General features: G+C 35.8%; 1 protein-coding gene across 2 annotated transcripts in view; it reads left to right on the top strand.

Annotated features, from left to right (window-relative positions):
• CHM (CHM Rab escort protein) overlaps window positions 1-21092 on the top strand; it is a 229309-nt gene that overhangs the window by 70683 nt on the left and 137534 nt on the right. For both annotated transcript variants that reach the window (XM_059157117.1, XM_059157118.1), the window contains 4 exons: window positions 7301-7688; window positions 12955-13071; window positions 13575-13695; window positions 15387-15612. In XM_059157117.1, the coding sequence (XP_059013100.1) occupies window positions 7301-7688; window positions 12955-13071; window positions 13575-13695; window positions 15387-15612 (852 nt within the window). The remainder of the gene's footprint in view (window positions 1-7300; window positions 7689-12954; window positions 13072-13574; window positions 13696-15386; window positions 15613-21092) is intronic.

The following is a 21092-nucleotide window of genomic DNA, read 5'->3' as shown; positions in this document are numbered from 1 at the left end:
ACTTCTTTGGAAAGGTTTATTCCTAGGTATCTTATGATTTTTGGAATATTTGTAGGAGGGGATCAATTCCTTGATTTCTCTTTCTGCTACTTCATTATTGTTGTATAGATGTGCACCAGCTTTCTGTATGTTGGTTTTGTATCCTGTGACTTTACTGAATTTGTGTATCAGTCCTTGCAGCTTTTTGGTGCAGTCTTTAGGGTTTTCTTTATAGAGTATCATGTTATTTGCAAATAGTGAAAGTTTAACTTCTTCCTTGCCAGTTTGGATGCCTTTTATTTCTTTGTATTATTTGATTCCTGTGGCTAGGACTTCCAGTACTATGTGAAATAATTGTGTTAAGAGTAGAAATCCCTATCTTGTCTGTGACTATAGAGGTAAAACTCTTTGCTTTTCCCCACTGAGAATGATACTAGGTGTGGATTTTTCATATGTGGCCTTTATTATGTTGAGGTATGTTCCCTCTAACCCTACTTTGTTGAAGGTTTTTTTTTTTTTTTTTTTTTTTTTTAATTTGACAGAGAGAGGGAGATCACAAGTAGGCAGAGAGGCAGGCAGAGAGAGAGGGGGAAACAGGCTACCTGCTGAGCAGAGAGCCCGATGCAGGACTCGATCCCAGGACCCTGAGATCATGACCTGAGCTGAAGGCAGAGGCTTAACCCACTGAACCACTCAGGTGACCTGAAGGTTTTTTTTTTTTTTTTAATAATGAATGTATGTTGTACTCTGTCTGTCAGATGTTTTCTCTACATCTTTTCAAAGGATCATATGGTTCTTATCTTTTTTTTTAAATTACTGTGGTGTATCATATTGATTGATTTCCGAATATTGAAACTTCTTGTGGCCCATTAATAAATCCTGCTTGATCATGGTGAATGATTCTTTTAATGTACTGTCAGAATCAATTTGCTAGTATCCTATTGAGATTTTTTTATATCCATGTTCATCAGGGATATCAGCCTGTAGTTGCCTTTTTTTTTTAAAGATTTTATTATTTACTTATTTGACAGAGAGATCTGTAGGCAGAAAGAAAGGGAGAAGCATGCTCTCTGCTGAACAGAGAGCCCGATGTGGGGCTCGATCCCAGGACCCTGAGATCATGACCTGAGCCGAAGGCAGAGGCTTAACCCCCTGAGCCACCCAGGTGACCCTGTAGTTGCCTTTTTTAATGGAGTCTTTGTTCGGTGTTGGAATTAACGTAATGCTGGCCTCATAGAATGAATTTGGAAGTTTTCCTTCCTCTTCTGTTTTTTTAGAATACTTTCAGAAGAAAAGTTTTTAACTCTTCTTTTTTTTTAATTTTTTAATTATTTTCTTTAAATTTTTTTTGTAATTTTATTTATTTATTTGACAGACAGAGATCACAAGTAGGTAGAGAGGCAGGCAGAGAGAGAGGAGGAAGCAGGCTCCCTGCTGAGCAGAGAGCCCGATGCAGGGCTCCATCCCAGAACCCTGAGATCATGACCTGAGCCGAAGGCAGAGGCTTAACCCACTGAGCCACCCAGGTGCCCCCACCCTTTTTTTTTTAAATTTTTTTTTAATTTTATTTATTTGACAGATAGAGATCACAAGTAGGTGGAGAGGCAGGCAGAGAGAGAGGAGGAAGCAGGCTCCCTGCTGAGCAGAGAGCCTTAACTCTTCTTTAAATGTTTGGTAGAATTCCCCCTGGGAAACCGTCTGGCCCTGGACTTTTGTTTGTCAGGACATTTTTGATTACTGATTCAGCTTCTTTGTGCTTCTGCATCTGTTTCTGTTTCTTTCTGCTTCAGTTTTGGTAGCTTATGTGTTTCTTGGACTTTATCCATTGCTTCCAAGTTGTCCAATTTGTTGACATATAACTTCTCATAATACTTTCTGATAATTTCATAATATCTGATAATTGTATTTCTGTGGTGTTGGTTGTTATTTCTTCTCTCTCATTTCTGATTTTATTTATTTGGGTCCAGTTTCTCCTTTCTCTTTCATAAGTCCAGCTAGGGGTTTACCACTTAACAATTCAAGGAATCAACTCCTAGTTTCATTGATGGGTTCTACTGTTTTTTGTTTGTTTGTTTATTTAGTTTATCATTTATTTCTGCTCTGATCTTTATTATTTTCTTTCCTCTGCTGGCTTTAGGCTTCATTTGTATTTCTTTGTCTAGCTCCTTTAGGTGTAAGTTTAGGTTGTTTATTTGAGATTTTTCTTTCTTGGACTGTCATGTTTTCATTTTAATTTGTTTCCATCTATTTTTTTTTAATTCTTTAATTTCCTGGTTGACCCATTAATCCTCTTTTTTTTTTTAGAATTATTTATTGATTTTAAAGAGAGAGAAGGAGAGAATGAAAAGGGAGATGGAGAGAGAATCTCAAGCAGACTCAGCACAGAGCCAAAACGGGGCTCAGTCTCACGACCCTGAGATCATGATCTGAGCTAAAACCAGGCACCTCAGGTCCATTCATTTTTTAGTAGCATGTTGTTTTACCTACATGTATTTGTGGTTTTTCCAAATTTTTTCTTGTTTTTGACTTCAAGTTTCATAGCATTGTGGTCTGAAAAGATGCATGGTATGATCACATATTTTTGTGGTTGTTGAGGTCTGAGTTGTGACCTAGTATGTGGTCTGTTCTTGAGAATGTCACATGTGCACTCGAAAAGAATGTATATTCTGTTGCTTTAGGATGAAGTGTTTTGAATATGTCTGTTAAGTCCATTTGGTCCAGTATTGCTTTCAAAACTATTGTTTCCTTGTTGATTTTCTGCCTAGATGATCTGTCCATTGATATAATTGGGGTGTTAAAGTCCTGTAGTATTACTGTCTTATTATCAATGAGTTTCTTTATGTTTTTTAATTAATTCTTTTATACATTTGGGTGCTCCCCATGTTGAGGATATAAATATTTACAATTGTTAGATCTCCCTATTGGATAGTCTGCTTTATTATGATATAATACCCTTCTTCATCTCTTATTATAATCTACTCTGGCTTCATTTTGATGTCTATTTGCATGATAAATGTTTATCCATCCCCTCATGTTCAGTGTGCAAGTGTCATTAGGTCTAAAATGAGTCTCTTGTAGGCAGCATTTAAATGGGTCTTGTTTTGTTATACATTTTGCTGTCCTCTGTCTTGTGATTAGAGCATGTATTCCATTTGTATTCAGAACTGTTGATAGCTATATGTTTATTGCCGTTTTATTACTTGTTTTGTCGTGTCCGGAGATTTTCTCTGTTCCTTTCTTCTCTTTGTCACTTTTGTTCTTTTCTTTCGACTCAAATAGTTCCCTTTAGTATTTCTTCCAGGGCTGGTTTAGTGGTCACAAACTCCTTTAGTTTTTGTTTCTCTGGGAAGCTCTTCATCTCTCCTTTTGTTCTGTATGATAGCCTTGGTTGGTAGAGTATTCTTAGCTGCTGATTTTTCCCATTCAGAACTTTGAGTATATCATGCCACTGTCTTCTTACTTACTAAATTTCTGTGGAGATATCTGCAGATGGTCTTATGGGTCTTCCTTTGTAAGTTCAGGACTTCTTTTGTCTTGCTGCATTTAGGATTTTTTTTCTTTATAGCTATATTTTGCAAATTTAATTATAATTAATCTTGGTGTTGGTCTGCTTTTGTGGATTTTGATGGGAGATGTCTGTGCCTCAGGATTTGAATGTCTTTTTCCTTCCCCAGATTAGGGAATCTTTCAGCTGTTATTTCCTCAGATAAATTTTCTGCCCCCCTCTTCTCTCTCTTCTTGTTCTCAGACTTGTATAGTACGAATGTTACTTCGTTTGATGGAGTCACTGAGTTCCCTAAATATATTCTCCTGATCCATAATTCTTCTTTCTTTTGTTCAGCTTCACATTTGTCTATTATTTTACCTTCTATATCACTTACCTGTTCCTCTGCTTCTTTTATCCTTGTGTTCATTGTATCCAATCTGTTTAAAATCTTGCTTATTGCAGTTTACATTTCTGTTTTTTTTTTTTTTTTTAACTCTATTATCTCTGTGGTAAGGGCCATCCTGAAGTCTTCCACTCTTGTCTCAAGCCCAGTCATTATCCTTATGATTGTTGCTTTCAGTTCTCCATTCAGACATATTACTTATATCTGTTTCACTTAGATCTCTGGTTGTGACCTTATCTTATTTCATTTGGGATGAATTCCTCCATCTTGGCATTTTCCCTAGGTTTCTGATTTATTTGTTTGTTGGAAAAGCTTGTTCTGTTGCGTGCTTTTGAGTGTAATGGCTTTATGAAGAAGATGTCATATAGCGCCCAGGGCCTGATGCTTCAGGGCGTGTCTCTGATGCATGCTGCATGCATTCTGCTGCTTGTTTTGGGTGCTCTGTCCTTCAGGCCAGTTATCTGCAGAGTCTGTCCTTGCCTTCATTGGGCAGTGTTTTATCCTTGGGCAGTGTGGTGAGTTTAACTAGGTGTACTCTGGTCTGTTTGTTAAATGAGACCCAATACTACTTCCACTAGGCCTGAATCTTTGCATAACTCTCTGATCAGGAGATGTTGTTTGAGCAGGGGTTTCTGCTGGTCTTCTGGGGCAGGGTCCTGCCAACTTGACCAAGAAGGTCAGTGGGGGTAGAGTGCAGGGGTGTTGGACCTGATATAAGCAGGTAAGGCAGCCACTGTAGGTGCTCTGGTGTTTATAACAGTTGGTTCTTTTTTTATGCTGAGGGGAGGGGGAGGGAAGTGAAATCAGGCAGCTCCACTGTCTCTGGAGAGGGATCTCAGTGCTTGTTCCCAGGAACTCATTTTGAGAAGAGGGAATGATCTCCCCTGGGTGTCCCAGGGCTTCTTTAGATGGCTGTCTGTCCCCAGGTTGTTTTCATGTCTTCTCCCCAGGAGCAGTGCAGTGTGCCTTCCAGACTCTATCCCAGCCATGCTGTGGATTTCTAAAACTCTAGTCTTCAATCCCTGCTGGTTGTAAAAACTCACAAAAATCTCCCCCTCTTGTTTTCCCAGCCAGTGGCTTTGGAGAAGTATTCTCCCTGTGTGTTCCCCTGTATGCTTCTCTCTCCCTTATCATTCTCCCAGACCAGGGCTCCCTCCCCTCCACAACATCAGAGATCTGTTTCTCCCCCAAAGCATGTCCCTGTACTTCCTACCTTCCTCCATGTGGCCTCTTCTATCCCTTTGGTTGTGGAATTTGTTTTGTCAGTCTTCAGGTTGATTTCTTGGGTATTCGGGATGATTTGGTAGTTATCTAGTTGTTTTCAAGGGAGAAGAAGAACTTAGGATCCTTCTATTCCATCATCCTAGCTCTTCTTCCAGCATTTTATTTTTTGACATTTATGTTAGGTTACTCTTTCATCGTACGTTTTTTATTGTAGTGTTTATTGTATTTATTGTAATAAGACTTTTCAAAATTTTTAAATTTTTTTAAGATTTTATTTATTTGACAGAGAGATCACATTTAGGCAGAGATCGAGGGGGAAGCAGGATCCCTGCTGAGCAGAGAGCCTGATGTGGGGCTCCATCCCAGGACCCTAAGATCATGACCTGAGCCCAAGGCAGAGGCTTAACCCATTGAGCCACCCAGGTTCCCCAATAAGACATTTTTTAAGTGTACTCAGACTTTCGAATTTATGATTTATTGCTTTTTCCTGGCCTCGTATCTTGTGTTTTTTACAAATTCAGTTTGTTTCATGTTTACACACACACACACACACACACACCCTGTTGGCATGTAGAAACCATTTATTCTTCACAAATTTATTTGATAGCATATCTGTAGAGCAGTGCAGTAGGTGCTGTGAGGGACACATAAATAGAGATGTTCTGATCTTCCCTCAAGGGAATTAAAGTCTACTTCAGAGATAAAGTATATCCTAAACAACCAAAGGACTATTAAAAGGAACTGATAAATAAATGCAAGGTAAATTGCATGTGTGTGTATTGTTGGGACATGGAGTAATAGAATGATACATATGGTTGGTTTAAGGAAGTTTTTTGGGGAAATATTTAAAATTTTTTCTTAGAATGGATTGTTAAAGTACATGCCTATTTTTGAAAGTAGGAGAATTACAATATTATGGTAGTGGGATGAATAACCCAGGGGACAAAATGATACAGTCCAAAACATGGAGATTAGAGTTGATAGACTCAGAGAGATGCTATGTCTGAAAACAAGAGAGATAAGACTAGAAAGTAGTTTATAAAGAAGTGATATGGGTTAGAGGCAGAAAGATTTTATGGGGTAGGGTTTAGAGATCATATAAGAAAGAGCAGCTATAAGTTCTTGAGCAATCAGTTAGCAGGTGTTTACTTCCCAGGGCCTATTACTGGCATTTTTACTGTTTCACAGTAGGTCAGCTTTTTTTTTTTTTTAAGATTTTATTTATTTATTTGACAGTCAGAGATCACAAGTAGGCAGAGAGAGAGGAGGGAAGCAGCCTCCCTGCTGAGCAGAGAGCCTGACGCAGGGCTTGATCTCAGGGTCCCAAGATCATGACCCGAGCCAAAGGCAGAGGCTTAACCCACTGAGCCACTCAGGTGCCCCGGCAGTAGGTCAACTTAATGAAATGTAGGTTCTATGGTGGATAACATGAAAGTGAAATGCGTAATGCAGGTAGATTGAACAGGAGCCTGTTATATCAGTCAAAGCAATACGGACCAAGAATGTTAACTGTAATAGTAACTTTGAAATAGAGTAATAGACACTAATACTAAAACAAATAAAGCAGGAAAGAATACAGAAAGATCCTCTTAGATACCACATTGTGATAAGCCAACTTAAACTTTATGGCAGACTTTTTGTAGCTCTGTCACACCATCAATAATATTAATCTTTGATAACTACCACTGTTGAACATGTACTGTATGCTAGGTACTGTGACAGGTTCTTTGCATGTGATGCCATGAAGACTAAACTATTATTCTTCAAAACAACCTTGTGAGGTAGATGCTATTATCCATGTGTTATAGATGGATAATTTAGATCAGAGAGGATAAATAAGTTCACAGAGTTACCTAATCACAGGGTTTGGGCATTGTCCTGTTTATTCTGAAACCTGTGCTCGTAACCACTTTTGATTTGTTTCTAAAATACAATTCCCCTGATGGCATTAAAGTTTCAAAAGTGTACATGTGACAGACCCTACTAAACTCTGAGGTCTTTATGTGTATTTTTAAAATATTAACTATGTTTCATATTGTATCGAAACCTTAACAGGTGAATGTTTACTGTGTGGTTCATACAAGGCAAAATGTATACTGAACTTGATAAAATAAATGAGGTAAAGAAATAAAAATTGCCATTAAAATAGTATAAAATGTAGCCAGTACAATTATCAAAAGTGTATTGTTATTATAATTTCTCATTAGCCAGGATTTACATGAAGATGTTGAAGAAGCTGGTGCACTGCAGAAAAATCATGCTTCTGTGATATCTGGGAACCCCACAGAAGCTGCACATTCTGCCTGTCTGCCTTCAGAAGATGAGTCATTATGCAGTGTGATCTGTGAAGTGCCCAGAGAACAAACTCCAAGCAGTGATCTAGAGACTGCCCTAGAAATACACGATGTGGAAGTAACAGGGGAAAAGGAAAAGTATTATGACAACAAAACTTGTGTGAAGTCAGGTTCAGAAGAAGAAACAAGTGAAAATGTGCCTACAGAAGAAGACACTGCATTGCAACCAAAGAAAAATAGGATTACTTACTCACAAATTATTAGAGAAGGCAGGAAATTTAATATTGATTTGGTATCAAAAGTAAGTACTAATTATCTTCATCTTATCATTAGAATAATACTAATTTTTAATTGATTGAAAATAGCATCTGGGACCATAAACCCAGTTTTCATAATTTTATTTTTTTAAAGTGTGGAACATTTGTTTTATAAAGAGATAGTAGCCAGAGATTTATAATTCAGTTAAAATATTCTTTAAATATAGGTTTAAAAATGCATTTAAATTGCTCAGTACTGGGCGCCTGGGTGACTCAGTCAGTTGAACCTCTGCCTTCGGCTCAGGTCATGATCCCAGGGTCCTAGCATCAAGTCCCACATCGGGCTCTCTGCTCAGCAGGGAGCCTGCTTCTCCCCCCCCTCTCTCTGCCTGCCTCTCTGCCTACTTGTGATCTCTCAAATAAATAAATAAAATCTTTAAAAAAAAAGCTCAGTACTATAGCACAAGAATTCTTTTGTACTGGAGCATAGAGTCCACTCTAATATTCTCCTACTGTATGGACACTGTCAATTCTATCAAGAAAATAATTCTAATGAACCTAATTATAAATTTATGTTATATTTATAGTTTATTAAATGAACTTTCTTTAGCCCTTCTATATAGTAACTATTTTAACATCTGTATGATGATGAACATTCTGAATAAACGGATGCATTTTTGAAAATCATCTGTTCGGGTGTGAGAGCTTTGGAGGATAATTTAATAGTTGGGAGGCTGGGAACAATGCTGTTATCTTTGGTTAGGTTTCAGTCCTGAACTCTGATAGGTCAGTGTAACTTCAGAGGAGGTCCCTGAGTCTTTGGAGGGTACAATGTTGTATTGGGTTTATAGGAAGCAAGGTTAATTTAGCACAAAAAGAACAGAAAACCAGCAAGGATAATGGTCTTAAATGGTTAGATACAGGGAGCACCTGGATGACTCAGTTGATTGTCTGCCTTCAGCTTAGGTCTTGATCCCAGAGCCCTTGGACTGAACCCCACATCGGGCTCCCTGCTCACTGGAGAGTCTGCTTCTCTTTCTGCCCCTCCCCTCTGCTCCTGTGTGTGCACACTTTCTCTTTTTTCTCTCTCTCAAGTAGATAAATGGAAATCTTTAAAAAAAAAAGGTTAGAAATAGGGCTGGGAGAAAGTAGAAAGAAACAGATCAAATCCCATAAATTGAGGGCAAACAATAAGAAATTAAAAAGAAGTAGGAAAGCATGGTGAATAACATAGACTTGCCTCAAAACTAGGCTTTTCAATTTAAGTGCTCTCTTGAAGTTCCCAGTTACAGAGTAGAGAGAGTAATTGCATATTCCTCACATTTTGCTGATACAATCCCATACACTCATACTGCTGCTCTCTTTGAACCTGATGCCTAAAAATGTGAGTAAATTTTACTACCCTTTGTTTCTTTCTATCACATAGCTCCCTCTGTGTCTAATTCTGTCCTCCTCTGAGTTGTGTGCTACTTTGGTCCTATTTATTATTTCTGCACCATCTGTTCGACCTTCTCCAGCCACTGTGCCCCTGTCGTGCTTTGAAATGTAGCATTTTTTCCATGTTAATGTTACCTTAGCTATTGATTTCTGGGTGAAGTTTAATCATAGTTTACTAATGGTCTTCCTGTTCTCTTGAACAGAAAATAAGTTTTACAAAACCAAAAAATAAAACAACAACAACAAAAAAAACGATTTCAAGTGACAAATGGACTTTGTTCTGGAATTTTCATTTTTAATTAGGTACTAGGAATTTGGAATGTCTAACTTAAAAGATGATACAAATGTTGGTTAAGAATCAACACTAGTTTATAATAGTTTCTATCCCTTATGATAGCTGAAATACAGTATAAATATTGCAAAGGAAAATGATAGAAGATGGTGCTGTATCAATTTTTGGGATTAATGTAGGAAATTATTCACTTGTATAAAAGAAAGTGAATGCTGATTATAGTGGAGGAGAGATAGTTTAATTAGATGCTAAGATTTTTTTTATCCATCTTTTTTAAAAAATATTTTATTTATTTATTTGACAGAGATCACAAGTAGGCAGAGAAGCAGGCAGAGAGAGAGGGACGGGGAAGCAGGCTCCCTGCTGAGCAGAGAGCCAGATGTGGGGCTCCATCCCAGGACCCTGGGATCATGACCTGAGCTAAAGGCAGAGGCTTTAGCCCACTGAGCCACCCAGGTGCCCCAGATGCTAAGATGTTTGAGGAGACTTAAGATTTCTGGGTATTTTCACTGGATCACAATAGTGGTTCTTTTAGGGTAAATTAAAAAAAAAAAAAAGATGTGTCTAGGGCAGTCAAAACAGTTGTACTTTGTCCTGCATAATAGTTTTCATGGTTTTACATATTTAAAAATAATCAATAATAAATTCATCCTGTAAAAGCAGCAATAGCTAAAGAATGTAGAGCCATATCAATATAAGAGATTTATTATCATTTTTTAATGTTAGTCATTTAGCGAATATTTACTGAGTACCTGTGGTGTGGAAAGCAGTACATTCCACGATATTGGGGCAGTTACTCCTTGGAAAGTCGGTCCTAATTTCAGTTATTGCATCTACATTTAGGATGATTGCCAAATATCTATTTCAAGCCCTACCTTTTTCCTAAAATTCAGTTTGATGTCTCCAAACTACTTGACATTTCTACATACATTCCATCTCAAAGTCATTATGGTAAAATTGACACATTACTGTGGTGCTTTATAGAACACATCCACATAAATATAGGCATTTTTTCCTATTTCTTCTTTTCAGAATTTTTTACTAACATATAATGTATTATCTGCTACAGGAGTACAGGTCTGTGAATCATCAGTCTTACACAATTCGCAGCACTCACCATAGTACATACATACCCTCCCCAGTGTCCATCACCTAGCCACCCCCACTCCTCCACAACCCTCAGTTTGTTTCCTGAGATTAAGAGTCTCTTATGGTTTGTCTCCCTCTCCTGGTCCCATCTTGTTTCATTTTTTTCCCTCCCCGCCTCCCACACCCCAAGTAGTCTTGTACTACTCAGGGTTGGTTAGTTAAAATACTTAGCATTTTTATATAGTGAGTATAGTATTATTATAGGTTAGTTAAATAAAATACTTATCATATTTATATAGTATATATAGTATTATAGTATGATATACTTCTTAGAGTAATAGAGAAAATCAAGGTCAAAGTTTATAGAATTAAAACTCTTTTCTTAGAAGTCCATACCCTTAATTATTATGGAACCAACATGGCCATGTGAAGCAAAGATGATACATTAATTATTAAATCTAATTCTCAATATTTTAATCAAAATGAAGTATTCTTATTTATTTTTACTTAAGTATAATTAACATACAATATTGTATTAATTTCAGTTTTACAGTATATTGATTAGACACTTCTGTACATTTACTCATTGCTCACCATGCTTACTCACCATCTGTCACCATGTAACATTGTTATAATATTATTGACTATGTATCCTGTGCTGTGCTTTTATTCTCCATGTATAACTGTAAGTTTGTAACTCTTAATTCCCTTTATATGTTTCATCCAACCACACCTACCCATCTCTCTGGCAACCACCCAGTTTGTTCTCTGTAGTTAAGAGTCTGTTTTTTTGTTTCTTTGTTTAAATGTTTTCTGTTCAGATTCTATATGTGAGTGAAACCAAGTGGTGATTGTCTTTCTCTGATGTATTTCACTTAGTATTTCACCCTCTGAGTCCAACCATGTTGTTGCAAATGGCAAGATTTCATTCTCTTTTATGACCAAGTAATTCTGTTGTGTATATATAGTATACAACTTTATCCATTTTTTTGTTGAAGGATACTTGGTATTCTTTAGCTTCTCATCACTGAAATTTCTGTTAGATCACTTAGAGAGTGGTGAAAAAGCGGCTTAGGTTTAAATATTATACTTGTTATTACTAAGCTTCAGACAAAAGTTTTAATTGAAATGTGTTCTCTTAAATGCATTATTTTTAAGCTGGCATTAAATCTTAAGCTTTACTAGATCTTATTAAATGAAAATACATTTTATGTTTGTATTAATATTTGTGAAATTATTGTGACTACTGAGGGATCATTGAATTTCAAGTATTGTTTTTAAACAAATTAGGTATTTGAATAATCTATTTTTTATTATAATTACAGAATATTTGGCAATTTATTCTTCAGATCATGGGCTGTATCAGTTGTGTAGGGTATTAGGCTGAAGATAATGAAATAACATGCTGTATTTAGTCAGGGTAATTGGATTAGCCCCCCCCCCCAAAAATAGCAATGCCAGTTTTGTTTTGCACATTGTTGGGCTTTATAAAAATTCATTTAACTAATACTGATTTTCAGAGTCCTTACTGACCTCTTGGATGCTCGGACTAACAGTTTGGATTGATTTTTGAAATTCCCTTTCTCTTTGTATTAAAGCTGATTGTTTTTTTTTTTTCCTCCCCTATTAGAAATGTAACATTTACATTTTTAACATTTATTGAGTCAGACACTTAAAAGTATATCAGTATGGGACCTTGCCGAATGTGTTGCACTTAACCATGTGGTTAAATTTAGAACAGGCAAGATAATACTGTTGAAGTTGTTTTTGTCTAATATTGGTTATGAGAGATGTGAAAGATTAAATCAATTCCTATTGTGCATGCTGGCAATAACTATTATCCTCACTTCTTGAGAAAGATATATCTCATATAAATCTAGACTGCTAGGATTATAGAGGGACCTTAAAATTCAACTCTTGTGGTGGAAATACATAACCACTTTTTTTTCTTTTTTGTTTGGTGAGGAAGTCCAGCGAGCTGGTGTCTTCTTAATAACCACCTGCCCTTATATAAGGCTATAGTCTCTTATTCAAAACCTTGGGCCTGGTGTGTTCTGTTATTTAGATTTAAAAAATTATTTTGGGAAGTAAAACACTACATGTGCTGGTATGCTATATATGAGGCAACATTCTTAGCAGTCTTTAACTAATTAAACTAATTAAACTAATTAATTAAACCTATTAATATTTCTGCAGTCAGATGTACGAATATTCACAGTAAGCAGGGCAAAGATAGAAGAGCCTTATAATAGTTTGGGTCATTTTGTTGTCAAACTATTTATGGAAAAACTATGGATTCCAGAGTTTTTTGGGTTTTGAATTTCAGATAATCAGTTGTAAACCTGTAATAAAAATGTACTGCAATATTAATATGTGTAATGCTTTTTACAGATATTTAAAAATATAATGGAATTATGTCTTTATTTAGCATTTATCAATTTTTCCACAATTTTACCTTTTACTTCATCTTGTAAAATATTTTCTTTGTACAGCTGCTGTATTCTCGAGGATTGCTAATTGATCTTTTAATCAAATCTAATGTAAGTCGATATGCAGAGTTCAAAAATATTACCAGGATTCTTGCATTTCGGGAAGGAAGAGTGGAACAGGTACTTTGCTACTCAAGTTTTGCGACAGAGTATGAACTTAAGTTATTATGATTTGTTTTGGAAGGATAAGCAAATAGGATTGTTATTTTCCTGGCAAAGCAGTGAATTCCAATCCCGTATGGGAAAAATAAAGTTAAGAGATTACTCAATTAAAATTTCTACTGTCAATAATTTCATGAGTTATTCTGAAGCCTGATGTTGATGTTGAGAAATGGCTAATATTAGTCAGTATTGCTAGATTGGAGCTGTCATTTGTATCCGGTTAGGGGTGACATGCCATTGGCCTTTTAATGGCATAAAGAGCAACTTGGCAGAATTAAGTAAAAGAGCTCACAAGTTAATTAGCTTTGAACCCAACAGAGATGCCATTAGAACTGATGGAAGGTAACACAGATGGCTAGAATGGAAATATTGATCTTGTTATAGTTAAAGGGGAAAAAATGTGATTTGGAATACTTGTATCACTAGGAGGCAGTTTCTTAACTTACAATAATGTTTTTCAGGTTCCTTGTTCTAGAGCAGATGTCTTTAATAGCAAACAACTTACTATGGTAGAAAAACGAATGCTAATGAAGTTTCTTACATTTTGTATGGAGTATGAAAAACATCCTGATCAATATAAAGGTATTGTTTTCCATTAAATTGTGTTCTCTAATTATTTGAACTTTCTTATTTTAATATGCTTGCTCTGACGTAAGCCACTCATGTCTTTGTTAAAGTACATTTCTTACTCTGCATTATCCAGTAGGTTAGCCATGAACAACATGTATTATTTAAATTAAAATTAATTAAAATTAAATAAAATTTAAAATTAAGTTCCTCAGTTGGACTAGCCATATTTGAAGTGCTTAGGAGCCACATGTGGTTATTAGCTACTATGGCTACAGTACACGTATAGAATGTTTTCATCATTGTGGAAGTGCTATGCTGGGTGTTTAGTTTTTATTCGTATTAATTAAATACTGCTGTCAACTAATTCTTCATAGATGAAAGTCTCTTTTCATTGTTATGTTAATTTTTTCAGCAGTGAAAAAAATCTGTGTATTTTTTCATTTTTCCAGGATTACTTTTGCTTGGTATATTGACTAACTCATTTTGACTGATTAAAAAAAAGAGTCTAGATAGTATGAGGAGTGTGAACCACTGTATTAGAGTTTAGTCTTGGCTTTGACCCAAATCATGCGGTTACTTCAGAGTCTGTTGAAAATTGAATATCTCAGTATCAGAGCTTTATACTTTTTAGTGCATTGGGCTGGAAACATTATCCAAAATCAGAATATTCTATTGATGTTTCACTTATAAAGTTACAATGAGAAATATAGCAGTATTTTTTTTTTTTACTTGATGGAATATTAGAAGTCAAGCTCTTACTCTTAAAGCTTCATGTCCATAAGATACTGCCAAATCATTCTTCACAGTGGTGTAAACTTATGTTACCTCAGTAAATTTTTATAATCTTTACTTTTTTTCTTTTGTAACAGAATTGTATTTCCTACCACTAACAGTCTAGTTACATTTTTTCCCCTCATCTTTAAATTAGTAGTTTCTAGGTCCCTTGTTTTGAGGTGTGATATAAAGCAGTAACTGGTTCCATTAGCCACACAGAAATTAACTTCATTACTTTTTAGTCATAGTTTATTGTTCTTAGTTTTAGTAAGAAATATACATTTCCAAAAAAATTAAGTATCGCTCTATCACTGTTTTCACCAAAAAATTGCCGTTTGTCATATGTATTTAATATTTCAAATTGTAATTATTGACATTATTGGGGCACCTGGGTGGCTCAGTGGGTTAAGCCTCTGCCTTCAGCTCAGGTCATGGTCTCAGGGTCCTGGGATCGAGCCCGCGTCGGACTCTCTGCTGAGCAGGGAGCCTGCTTCCCCATCTCTTTCGCCTGCCTCTCTGCCTACTTATGCTCTCTCTCTCTGTGTCAAATAAATAAATAAAATCTTTAAAAAAATTATTGACATTATTTGGAAATTTAAAGATAAAGTAAATATTACCACTTATGTAAACCTATTGTGATGGTTAATGATTATTTAATGTTTTTCTAGTTTTTTCTTTTAAGTCTGTAAAATACTAAATAAAGATTCATCATTTAAAGCTTGGAAATTGTGCCTTTAGTTCAATTAAGATAGTAAAATTGTTTCTAGTTCTTTTTTTCCCTTAACATCTGTGGTCACTGTTCAAAATGTAGTATTATACCACCTTGGTCCCTTGCAAAGTGTCTTGAACAGGCTTGATGTATTTTGTGCAGTGTTTTTAAAATGAAGTTTGGTTCTGATTTTAATTGCTAAATTTTTATCTTTACATAGCCTATGAGGAGATTACATTTTCCGAGTATTTAAAAACACAGAAATTAACCCCCAGCCTCCAGTACTTTGTCCTGCATTCAATTGCAATGACATCAGAGAAAGCCAGCAATACCATAGAGGGTCTCAAAGCTACCAAAAACTTTCTTCACTGTCTTGGACGTTATGGCAACACTCCATTTTTATTTCCTTTATATGGCCAAGGAGAGCTTCCTCAGTGTTTCTGCAGGTAAGATTGACATTGGTTCTCTTGTTTCTTCATAAGGTAATACTTAAATAATAGATGAAAATTAAAAAGACAAAAATGAGATTTATTCAAGCTTTTGTATATGCAAGCATACTTTGTTGTTCTCTTCTTTTATAAATCTCTATATTTGCCTACCTACCTATCTAAATGATATATTCAGTTTGGCCTGTGTGTGAACTTCATAAAATAAAACCCTACAGTAAATTCCTTATTTCACTCAATATTATGTTTCAAAGCATTGTCCTTGTTTTGCATAATTATAGTTATTTTCATTGCTATGTAGTATTCCACTGTGAATACACCATAATGTTTCCATTTTTCTTTTGGTAGACACAAGGTGTTTCCAGGATTTTTTTTGTTTTTGTTTTTGTTTGTTTTTCTGCTATTAACATCCTTGTGTATGTTTCAGGTTATACATGTTCAAGAATTTCTCTAGGATATATATCTAGGAGTAGAATTTCCAAGTCATGGGGCATATGAATGTTCATACAAGATAGTACCCAAATTTTTCTCCAGAGCATTAAACCAGTTTATCAGTAGATAAGAATTTCCATAGGTCTACATCTCTGCCAATGTTTGTTAGTAGATTTTTAAGTTTTTTTTCAATCCAACTCACATGAAATATCCTCGCATTAAACTTTTATTTTGTATTTTGTAGATTACTTATGTGGTGGAGCATCTTCTCATATGGTTATTGGATATTCATGTTTTCTTTTTGGTGAAATGCATGTTTCTATGTTTTTCCCATTTTTCTATTGGGTTATTGTATTTTCCTTATTGATTTATAAGAGTTTTTATTCTGAATACAGATCTTTTCTTAATTTTATGTGTTGTATATATCTTGCTTTATGGTATCCATGATACATGAGGTCATTAAGATTAATGTGGTCAAACATAAAAATCCTTTCTTTTTATATGTAGCACTTTTAAGGCAGTGGAGCAGAGTAGTGAAAAATCTGGACTATGGAGACAGACTACCTAGATTTAAGTCCTGGCTTCTCCATTCGTTGGCCATGTAGCCTTGAGCAAGTTTCACAGCCTCTCTAGTATGTTTTCAAAGAATCAACTTTGTGACTTTTTGATTCTTTCTATTATACCTTTTGTTCTTAGTTCGTTCATTTCCATTCTTTATTATCCCTGTTTTGCTTTCTTTGGGTTTTGTTCCACTCATCCCTCCCCTTTTCTGTCCTTGCCAATTCTTAGGATGAAACCCAATGTTAAATATATATCTTTTTAAAAAATTTTCTAATATAAGCATTTAAGATGATAAAGTACCAACTCCTGTTTTGACTCTTCACAGTTATGTATTATTTTCATTGTCTTTTTCTCCTACATATCTTTTTTTTAAGATTTTATTTTATTTATTTATTTATTAAAATTTTTTAATTTATTTGTTTGACAGACAGATTACAAGTAGGCAGAGAGGCAGGCAGAGAGAGAGAGAGAGGAGGAAGCAGGCTCCCTGCTCAGCCTGCTGAGCAGGGAGCTCGATGGGGGGCTCGATCCCAGGACAATGGAACCATGACCTGAGCTGAAGGTAGAGGCTTTAACCCACTGAGCCACCCAGGTGCCCCAGTCTAAATATTTTAGTTTTCATTTTGATTTTTTCATTGACCCATGAATTGCTATGAGAGGTTTTATTCTATTTTATTTTATTTTATATTTTATTTTAAAGATTTATTTATTTATTTGACAGAGCACAAGCATGGGGAGCAGGAGAGTGAAAAGCAGAATCTTGGCTGAGCAGGGAGCCCGATGTGGGGCTCGATTCTGGGAGTCTGGGATCATGCCTGAACTGAAAACAGGTGCTTAACTGAGTGAGCCACCCAGGCACCCCATTAGGAGAGGTTTTAAAATAGCTGATTTGGTTCATTCTTCTGGTCTTACAATCTAATTTTATTAGAAAAAATTAAGTTATGTTTGAAAAATAAGCTTTTTTAAAATTTAAATTCAATTAGCCAACATAGTGTATATCATTAGTTTTTGATATATATTCCGTGATTTATTAGTTGCATGTAACACCCAGTGCTTATCACATCACATGCCCTCCTTTAATGTCCATCACCCAGTTACTCCATCTCCCCATCCTCCTCCCTATCCACAGTCCTCAGTTTGTTTCCCCAAGTCAAGAGTCTCTCATGGATTGTCTCCCTCTGAATTCTTCCCATTCAGTTTTCCCTCCTTTCCCCTATTGTTCTCTGCCCTCTTTCTTATATCCCACATATTAGTGAAACCATATGATAATTGTCTATCTCTGAATAACATGATACTCTCCACTTCCATCCATGTCATTGTAAGTGGTAGATATTCATCCTTTCTAATGGCTGAGTAATACTCCATTGTATAGACATACACATATTCTCCATTGTATATACATACCACATATTCTTTATCCATTCATCTGTTTAAGGACATCTCAGCTCCTTCCACAGTATGGCTGTTGTGGACATTGCTGCTGTGGAAAATACGTTTTTGTGGTATTAATACTTTGAATGTTATTTTATGACTTATTATAGCATGAATTTTTGTAATTTTTCCATTTGTGTTCAAGAAGAATGTGTTCTTGGGAACAGGGTTCTCTAATTATTGGTCTTGGAGCCTAATAAGGTAGACTTTGGGTTGTAATTTGCAAGTTTTTTTGTGATTTGCAAATTTATTGAGCTTTTTTTCCCCTTTCATCTACCAATAATAAAGTATTTTTAAAGGTAATTCTTTTTTTAAAAAAGGATTTTATTTATTTATTTGACAGAGATCACAAGCAGGCAGAGAGGCAGGCAGTGAGAGAGAGGAGGAAGCAGGCTCCCCATGTGGGGCTTGATCCCAGGACCCTGGGATCAGAGGCTTTAACCTACTGAGCCACCCAGGTGCCCCAATAATACAGTATTTTTGAAATATCCCATTATGATGTTTGATTTGTCAATTTCTCCCCCAAGTCCTCCATGTTGCCTCTCAGCTTCCTCATATCAGGGAGATCATATGATAATTGTCTTTCTCTGATTGACTTATTTCGTTAAGTATAATACCCTCTACTTCCATCCATGTTGTCACAAATGGTAAGATTTCAGAAAAGGGAGTTTTTAACCTCATTCCTATTTTTCCACTAAATTTCTCTATTTCCTTTCCTAATTCAGATCATATTTATATCTTGTAAATACTAATTGGTGTTTGTTGTTTTTAAGGGAAAAGTCACTAAAAAGTTTTGTTTGTCCTATACTGATAAGGAATTTCAAAATGAGACCTTATATGTCTTGGATCCTAGATAAAAAAGACATTTTCCCTGGAAATGATTGTACTCTCTCTTTTTTTTTAAGATGATTTATTTATTTTAGAGAGAGTGTGAGAGCGAGACCACACGCTTGCACACCTGCTCACATGTGTGCATGCTCACGTGCGCATGAGTAGGTGGAGGGGTCACTGGAGTGGGAGATGGGGAGAGAAGCATTCCAGGTCAAGTCCAGAGCCAGGGATTGATCTCACAGCCCTGCGATTAGGACCTGATCCAAAATCAAGAGTCAGAAGTTCAACTGACTAGCCTCCCAGGTGCCCCGTACCCTCTTTAAGCCTGAGTTTTTATCAGCCTTTTATATCTTTTTTTCCTCTGCAAAGTGTATCTCAGAATTTTGTGTATGATACAGATTTAATGTTTATTATAAAAATTATACCTCACTCTCTGCAATTTGAACCGACACTTTCAGGGAATTCTATAATTAAATGTATATGCGTATAGATAGTTGATTAAAAACAAAGCATTTTTCCATTATTTTTGAAGTAGTATATTAAACTTTTGGGTTATTCTTTGATAATTAAAGTAAATATGAATTCTGTAAGGTGTATAAAATATATATACACTTCTACATATACATAAGTATGTGAATTAAAATAAAAATAAATTAGCCTAGGGATAGTAACTTAACTTTACATTTGATTCTCTGCATCCTAGTTTATAATTTCATATAAATGTTGTTTTGTTTCTCTCCTAAAGTCGTAACACTACTACCATCTATACATCATAGCCTTCACTTTCTATCACCAGGTTATCAGAATTAGGTGTCACCAGTTCTGTGATTTCTAACCACCATTCTGTATTCTGTTTTATTATAAGCCTAAGCATTTCTCAGCCAGTTAAAGTGGGTACTCATCAAGGCTGCTGTTATAAATGGCATGCATGCATATTTATGTGAGGATTCAAAGACATTTGTAAGTCATATCCTTGTATTCTAAATGAATTCTGCATAAACAGTATTACATTTTAACTACTATAGATAACTTTCATGAGTAAACGCCCTTTGAGGTTTTTGTCCATTTAAATAGGTATATTTTTTTAAAGGATTATTTATTTAAGAGAGAGATCAAGTGAGCAAGCAGAAGAGGGTCAGAAGGGGAGAGAGATAAGCAGACTCCCCACTCACTGGGCAGCACGAAGCTGGGCTGCATCCAGGACCTTGAGATCATGACCTGAGCTGGACTCTAAGAGTCAGACACTTAGCCAACTGAACCACCCAGGTACCCTGGTAGTTTTTTTTTTTTTTTAATAAAATATATGAAGCTTACTTATTGTACTATTTCCTACCCATTAATATGACATAAGTTAGACTGTTTTGGAAGAAAAGTTGAAAAAATTGAAACCTATATATTTTTGTAGTCTAGCAAACCTAGACTTTTCCCTACCATATATTAGTTGGTTAATATTTTTTCTGGCACACTGGATAGGATATATATGCAGTATATAGGTTTTTAGACTCTCACAATATATCTTCCAAACAGAAGTCCTTTTTAAGCCCTGACTAACTTATTTCTGTTATCTGTGTGGTTGGTACCATAGTAGCCTACTTTCTAGTTCAGACTAGGTTTCACATAATGTGTTATAACCTGTGAAATGGAACAGTACCAGTGGGATCAAACAAACTTCACACTTTTATAATTTTTATTTTTATTTTTTATAAACATATAATGTATTTTTAGCCCCAGGAGTACATGTCTGTGAACCGCCAGGTTTACACAGTTCACAGCACTCAACACAGCACAAACCCCCCTCAATATCCATAACCCCACCACCCTTTCCCGAACTCCCCCTCCCCCAATAGTTCCTTTTTGCCCTTACTTCCCTTGCCTTTGGCGATGTTCCTAGGAAGAAGTTGCTGCGCCTGAGGTGGAAGAGGTTGGTGCCTGTGTTCTCCTCAAGGATTTTGATGGATTCCTTCCTCACATTGAGGTCCTTCATCCATTTTGAGTCTATTTTCATGTGTGGTGTAAGGAAATGGTCCAATTTCATTTTTCTGCATGTGGCTGTCCAGTTTTCCCAACACCATTTGTTGAAGAGGCTGTCTTTTTTCCATTGGACATTCTTTCCTGCTTTGTCGAAGATGAGTTGACCATAGAGTTGAGGGTCTATTTCTGAGCTCTCTATTCTGTTCCATTGATCTATGTGTCTGGTTTTGTGCCAGTACCATACTGTCTTGATG

This window comes from Mustela lutreola, chromosome X (genome assembly GCF_030435805.1).
Source record: "Mustela lutreola isolate mMusLut2 chromosome X, mMusLut2.pri, whole genome shotgun sequence".
NCBI lineage: Eukaryota > Metazoa > Chordata > Mammalia > Carnivora > Mustelidae > Mustela > Mustela lutreola.
The sequence above is the reverse complement of the archived record's forward strand: the minus strand, read 5'-3'. Positions and strand labels throughout refer to the sequence as shown.